Source organism: Cyprinodon variegatus, unplaced genomic scaffold (genome assembly GCF_000732505.1).
Source record: "Cyprinodon variegatus isolate N-32 unplaced genomic scaffold, C_variegatus-1.0 Scaffold456, whole genome shotgun sequence".
NCBI classification, from domain to species: domain Eukaryota; kingdom Metazoa; phylum Chordata; class Actinopteri; order Cyprinodontiformes; family Cyprinodontidae; genus Cyprinodon; species Cyprinodon variegatus.
Window position 1 is genome coordinate 690,814 of NW_015150909.1, and position 7,887 is coordinate 698,700.

At 38.3% G+C, this 7,887-nt stretch overlaps 1 protein-coding gene across 1 annotated transcript; it reads left to right on the forward strand.

Annotated features, from left to right (window-relative positions):
- Nucleotides 1-6,616: 6,616 nt before the first annotated feature.
- LOC107093979 (protein shisa-9A-like) lies at nt 6,617-7,563 on the forward strand (the record flags this gene model as incomplete). The annotated part of the gene is made up of 1 exon (XM_015389363.1): nt 6,617-7,563. A coding segment is annotated over exon 1 (515 nt), but the record flags the coding sequence as incomplete, so codon positions are not given.
- Between the last annotated feature and the right edge of the window lie 324 nt (nt 7,564-7,887).

Genomic DNA, 7,887 nt, shown 5'->3' on the forward strand with positions numbered 1-7,887 from the left:
ATTATAAGAATTTGGTTTGTCAGATGAGCAGGTATATGCAGATACACCTCCATTTATCCATTCAACCATCTTCTGCCCCTTGTCCATTACTGTCACATGGGGCTGGTTGGGGCCTATCAAGTCAATCGCAGACAGATGCACACAAAATAAAAAAAAGACATTTTGAGAGAACTTTTCCTAAAGCTGACAGACAGACAGACAGACAGACAGACAGAAAAACGAGGCCCTACAAAGGGAATTAATCTTTTAGAAAACTCAATCTGAAGGTCACCATTTCATAATCAGGTTCACAAACATCCAGAAACGTTTACTCAAGAGCAGCCCTGTTAGCCCCATTTAGTGAACTTGGATTAATATAGTATACCTCCATCTATGCTGGAGCTTTAACATTGTATTTCAGTTTAAAAACCAGCCATAGTGAAAGTAAATAATAACTCAGTAACAGTGTGACAAATAATTTTTTTTTTTTGCTACACTAGCAGAATTGGCTTTATTTTTTTCAATAGCTTAAACTTTACAGTTTATGTACTTGTAATATATGAAATGATCAAGAGTAATACTTTTTTTTTTTTGGTCTCTCAAAGGCTTCAGGATCCTCATTCTCTTGTCTTTGGCTTACCATACTTGTAGTCGACACTCAGTGGAGCTAAAAAAAAAAAAAATTTGAATAAAAGAAAAACTGTTTTGGGAAGGCAATAACTTTAAACTTGACAGTTTGAGACTATGGTGTGGTGAGGAGCGTTTGGACACCAGTCCCATAAATATAATAGATAAATGGGGACACATGGTTGTTATTTGCAGCAGGAAAATGTAATTCTTGTTATTGCATTAGCTATATATATATATATATATATATATATATATATATATATATATATATATATATATATATATATATATATATATATAGTTTGTCTGATTTAACAGCCGACATGAAACATGCGAAACATTGTGTGACCAACATTCAAAATTTTCTCCTAAAAACTTATTATACAAGCTTGGTCTTGGTCTGCTGTTATTTTAAAAACAACCTCTTTCTTGGGATGACACAGTAAAAGACAAAATCCCCAATTCTGCACTTATACCGCGCATATCATGGACCAGGTCACAACACAGCACCATAAACATCGGCCTGGTTGGAGCTGGTGTTACAGCCTTCACAATCTGTTTCTTATGTTACACTTCCTCAGTCCATCCTTCCCCCTCGCCATCACACTTACCTTTCCTCAAAGGCTGCATCAGCCCCAGCTGGGGGTCTGCAGCTTGAGTGAACCAGAAAGTTCCTGTTTCACTCTGCATCTGGAAATACAGCAAACAAACTGATCACAGTGGAGCAATGACCACTTCAACAATTTGCCAGAGATTTGAGAAGAAAATAAAAGTCAAGATGTATATTTGAATTTGGATCATATCCTCCAGATATGTAGATCTCATCCTTTCTGGTTGAAGCTGAAGCTGCATTAGTAGATGGTGAATGTGCTGCATGACTAAAGAGCTGCTGTACCAGCAGGACAGATTGGGAGTTTGTGTCCTTGTCACGCTCCAATCATGGCGACGCTGCAGGTAGGATGTGATGGCAGGAATATACCCGCATTAACATATGGACTTTTCTGTTTTTTTTGTAATGTTTTTAAAAGATATCACCTCATTTCTTAAAAAAAAACACAACCTTTTTGAAAATTTCAAGCAAAATAAGAACTCTCAGTTGTCCAGATGGACTAATACAAACAGCAGCTTCAGTGTAACTCATGCATAACAGACTAGAAGAAAATGTTTGATCCATAAACATACCTTTTTTTAAATCTCCTCTATATGGAGGCCAGGTTTTAATAGTTGCAGTTTAAATTTTGATTACTTATTCAATACCTTTGCTTTTAACCTTTGGTTATTCCACACATTGTAAAAACTCAAGACTATGTTTTATTAATTTTAAATTATTTTTCCAAACATTATTGTTACAACTAAGTTTCTCATTCATCCACCACACACTGATCTTAACATCATTCTTTTATGATTTTTTTTCTATTAAACAATTTTAGCATAAAACAAAAAGACATGTGATTGAGTTGTTTTATGCTGACTCTATGTTCGAAAAAAGGGGAGGGGGAAATATCCACCAGTTTTAAATAATTAACCAAGATGTACATGTGTTTATACACTTTCTGCAGTACACAACACAAAGGCAATGCAACCTGTCTCTTACATTCATTAACAAGACAGATACAGCTTGTTTTTCCATGTTAGTAAAAGGAGACTCATCACAGCTTAGCGATGATAGTAACAGGGTGTTACATGGAGAGACTAAAATACCAAAGCCCTGCAAAATGATATGTTAATGCATTCTGCTTGTTGCCTGAAAACGGGAAGATGTTAAGAGCAGGTGTGAACCAAATCTTTCCGCTTCACTCATTTAGTCTCCACAGAACGGGAAGGACACTATTGCTGTGAAAAGCATTAGAAATAAATCCCTTCACTCACACTCAGGGGGTCCAGTAGCTGTTCGGTATTCTCTTTGCTTAATTTACTTTCAAAATCTCTTACCAGATGAGTTTGTCATGAAGCTGTCCATCTTGCTCTTGGGAAAAAGAGGAAAAAGCTTAACAACATTAACCAACATTAAAGAAATAAAGCTTGGGAATGTACAGTATATCCTCCATTTAATGATTATCATCCTAATTTCATAAACCTTCAATGCCACCTTACCAAGCCTTTATGAGACTTTATGAGAGGAGATTCTGCAACAGTTTCTTCCCCACTGCCATCAGACAGCTGAACTGTTGAAAAAACATCTGTGAATCATGTCACAAACTCTGCATCACACTGATAAAACCAAACTGCATATTATACTGCATTTTATATACTGCATATTTGCACCCTATACCGGTATATCAAGGCTCTGACTTTCCATATCAATGCATTTTTTGCACCATGTTTTTTTTTCCTCCCACACTGTTTACATTTGATCAATGCTGCACTATATGTGATGAAAATGTTCATTTACTGTCTGGAAAGCTGAACTAAATGAAATGTTATTTTTTTGTAAACACTCTGTGTATACAAAAAAATTTAATTTCATTTATTTATTTATATTTTAGCACTAACCTTAAGAAGTTCATTATTTTATAAACAACCAACATTTAAAGTATTTACAGATAAAATAGTTATAAAGGCATACTGTATTTATATGTTGTTTATGTAGGGAATATGTGTATTCAAGTGCTTAAATAATCAGCCTTGCTAAACAAAATCTGTGGTTGGGACCAACACTACTACAGACAAGGTGATTGATTGCTGCTGCGCCACAGCTCAACTAATCAGATGTCAGGTTTTACTTGATGAGTCCAAGAGTAAGTTTAATTTATGCATCACCTAGCACAACATATAAAATGCAACTTAGTGAGTACAATCTGGCATTGTTCTACTTGATTTTGCCTCATATTAAAATTCAACTTTGATTATTGTTTTAGGAAGTGAGGTTTTCTGTTGAAATATATTTTTTAGTTTAATGATCATCTAAATATTTTTTCAATAAAAATAGCTACTGGATTCAACTTTTTTGACTGAGCTTTCAGCAGAACTTGCTAATACACATAACTAGACTAGACTAGACTAGACTAGAGTAAACCCATTAAAACTGAGCAATGTGCTCATTTTTTAAATAGTTGATTCACTACCGGCAGTGCTTTTTTTTTCAGTATAAACTGAGATTTCTATTTGCATCCTCATCCATCCTCTCCTTTCTTTCTGTCTTTTAACAAAAAGATGAATTCTGTCTATCTATAGAGGTTGCACTCTGGATTTCTTCCATCTGCAGCATTCTTCACTTTGGGATTACGGCTTGGACAGCTGATTGTTCCATTTTTAGTGGGAAGACAAAACCATGAATGGACACAGGTGGCGTCTCATCATTGCATCTCGGTAGAATTTGCTGTATTTTGGTGGGAAGCCCATTCTTTCACAAATGTTTCAACAAACAGCCTGCATGCTCGGCCACTGCATTTGACTCACTAAAGACCATGGAAGTGATTGAAACAACATGACCTCCATGTTATTCTGGTAGAGTATTTCCTTAGGTACTGATGACAAAATTTCAATCTGAAAAACTGACACAGAGAGAAAAAACAATTAGAAAAACTTTATTGATACAATTACTTGGTCTTTGGCGCTCAGACCTTGGAGGGAAAAATAGCACTAAATTTTGATTGATATGCATGAACAGGTGTAAAGAACAGGACTGTTTCCCCCTGAGCCTGAAACTGGTGGTTGAGTGGAGATAGATGAAGTTGGTCAGTCTGTAGACTGCTGGTTAGTGAGATGGTATGCTAAGCTTTATGGGGAGATCCAGTGGACTGTGTGAGCTGATACTAAAGCTTCATTCAGGGACCTGGAAGATGGAAGTCCAGTTTGGATAACACAGGTTGAAAGAACCTGTCCATGATGAGCAAGCATGAAGCGACAGTGAAGAGGAAAAACTCCCCATTGGGAAGAAACCTCTGGCAGAACCAGGCTCAACATGACGGTCTTCTGCCGAACCAGTTGAAATGAGACGTGGACTGCAGTAAGAGTCAGGGAGGAATAACACTCTGAGAAAGTTTTAGCTATAATGGTGGAGGAGGGGCTGGAGGTGGGTTGAAACGGGGTTGTCTGAATGAAGTCACACAGAGCAACCACAGCCTGCGCACTAGGTAGGAAATGAGTTGCGGATCGGATGAACTTTGGATACTGATTGGCTTTCGTAAAGGGTGTGGTTCAAAGCTGATTAGCTGTGTCATAGGTAAATGAAGGCGAGTAATCAGTTTATTCAGTTGAAGTTCCGCCTAGGCTCAATGTATAAAATCATAGAAAAGCATCATGCATATTGAGGTAACTTATAAAGAACAATTCTTGTCATAAAAAGTGCTTTAAACTTTAGCCATAGTTACCCAATCACACTGATTACCATGCAAACACTCACTGAAACACTGTTGATATGGGATTAAGTGGCCTGGTCCAAATTGACATGTGAAATGGGTAAGCTGGAATCAAGCCCACAACACAGAAGGGTACTGTACCTACTGAGCCACATTTGCCTCATTGCATGACAGGTCTTTGGACTGGAAAATTCAAATTTGGTGGTAATGCTATGCTTTATCTTGAATGATAAAGGGAAAAATGTAATAGGTTAAAGAGCTGTAATTTACTAATGCTTAATATTTTTTAACATTTATTTAGGAAATTCTCAGCTTGAACTCACAATCTGGATAAGTTTAAACAAAACCAAACTTTAAACTATACCTGCAGGAATAAATAAGAGTGAAGAATGAAACTCTTTTTAATATATGTTTTCCCTCATTCATTCATGTTTTACAAACCAAAAGCATGATCCAGACCAAGAATGATTAGTGTACAGTATCTCACTTGGATAGTTATTTCTATATGTGTGATCATTTTAAATGTCTCCCTGTCCTGCCTTGTGGTTCTGTTTGGTGTCGTTCCTTTGTATTTTGGGAGATTTGTATGTATTCTGCTGACACTGGTCCCATTTTCAATCTTTTCTCTCTTTTATGGTGATTTTCATCCCTTTACAGTACTTTAATCAGGAAGTGTGGATTCTTAACAAGTATGCTTTTCTTTTAGAAGAGCCCCGATTATTATTTATATCTCTGGAAGAGTGTCTACTGTGTGAGTTTCTCACTTAATTTTAAGAATCTCATCTCATCATCTCTACTAAATGAGTAAATACTTGACATTAATTTGTATGTAATTTGAAAACAAACAGCAGAAAGTTTTGCAGAAGTTTAAACAACACTAGATTCTATTCTATTCTATTCTATTCTATTCTATTCTATTCTATTCTATTCTATTCTATTCTATTCTATTCTATTCTATGCCTAAGCCTTTGTATCACACAAGAAATAGCACCACAACAACTTTAAAGAGCAACACAGAACAGAATCGGACACCAGAGAAAAGAAGAGTTCAGTACCATGGACAGAGCCCTGGGCCTTTGACGATCAGACGACCTCTGATTACGAATTGTGCAAATTGAAGCTATGCCTCCTCAGCTATAGTAACGCCCCCTACACATACATACACACCCTTCCGGTCCTCAGGACGCCCTGACATTACTTTTTAATCTTTAAATAAGTCAGCATAAAACGTGACAGAAAAAAAAAAAAACATGTTCTGCTATGTGTTTGAAGAAACTATCTGAATCAGGTCTTTAATGAAACATGAAACGATCGAATGGAAAAAAAATAATGGTGTAAGTTTTTAAAAACATTGTGTTAATTACCAACACAATAGATTTGTCTCATAACTATACCACGATTTCTCTAAAACATAAGAAGAAATACCCTTTATGAATGTTGTAACATTTCATTTCAAAGTAATAGTCCAAAAGCTAGTGAGAACGTCCACAGTGGCAGCAGAAATGGGGTTCCCACGTATTTCCTCGCATGGCAAAAGCCATATGTGCGTGTTCCGAAGCTTCTATCGTAATCTTTCACTATGTATCCCTCTCCCGTTATTATCCAAGCCCACACTCTCAGTCTCTCTCCCTCCCCTCTGTTTTCTCCACCTCCTCCTCCTCTCTTTTTGCGCACCAGGCTCTCCCACACAGCTCCTCCATTCGCTCACTGCGCTCTCATCCTCGGCGTGGCTTGTGTCTCTGCCTACTCCTGTGCGTAAGAGCGCACAGATGGATATGTAAACGGATGCACTCCTGAAATCGCGCAATGAGAGCTGGTGAAAACACCTCTGGAAGGACGTACAAAAGCGAACATCAATAAAAAACTGGATAACTCCGATCAACTAAAGTTCTGTCAACGGATATATATATATTTTTAATTACTGTAATATCGATTGGCCTTTTCCTTTCCATTCCTGTCTATTATTTTCTTTTGTTGGGAGATGATCTGTTGATAACGATGTCCATCAGCGCGGATGACGGTGCATCGCTCCTTGGCTGCATGTTTCTGGACATCTCCCCCTGTCATGATCGTGCGCCTTCCCCCGTCTCTCAAAATAAGCTCGTTTCTGTGTGAAGTTGATCGGAGGAAGAAGCGCGATGAGAGGGAAATTCTTTCTGCTCGCTTTCTTATTGCTTAAACTTATGGCTCTCGTGTGTAAGGCCGACGGGGAGCCAGGACTACTCGGGGGATTTGTCATGATTGCCACCTCTAATGGCACCCGGGAGGAGGAGAGCGTTTCGGAAGAGACGCCTCACACCGAGGACAGGTGCCGAGGCTACTACGACGTGATGGGCCAGTGGGACCCGCCGTTCATCTGCAAGACGGGCAATTATCTGTACTGCTGCGGCACCTGTGGCTTCCGCTTCTGTTGCTCGTTCAAGCACTCGCGGCTGGACCAGAGCACCTGTAAGAACTACGACACCCCGTTATGGATGAAGACCGGGCAGACCCCCTACAAGAAAAGGAGCCCAAACGACAACAGAACTAAAGACAAAACGAACTTAATCGTTTACATCATCTGTGGAGTGGTGGCCATCATGGCACTGGTTGGGATTTTCACGAAACTGGGATTGGAGAAAGCGCACCGGCCCCAGAGAGAGAACATGTCCAGGTTAGTGCGTGTGTTTACACAGGCGGTTGTAGCGTAATTACGCACTGAGCACCCACTCTAAGATTCCTTATCTGTCCATTGACTCCATTGAATCCAAGTGTCCAAACGATGGGCACCCTTTGACTATATCAGTACCCTGACTTCTAGCTCAGAATAATACATTAAAACTTTTATTTTTGTCCATTCTCCTTGTCCAAATTTGGCCAAAATAAACTAATTGCAACTGTTTTTGCCTTTTTGGTTTTCTATTACCTTGACAGAATCGTTTTACTGTAAACATTTGTAGATTTTTATCCAAGACCTGTTGTTTTCCCCTTTCATTTT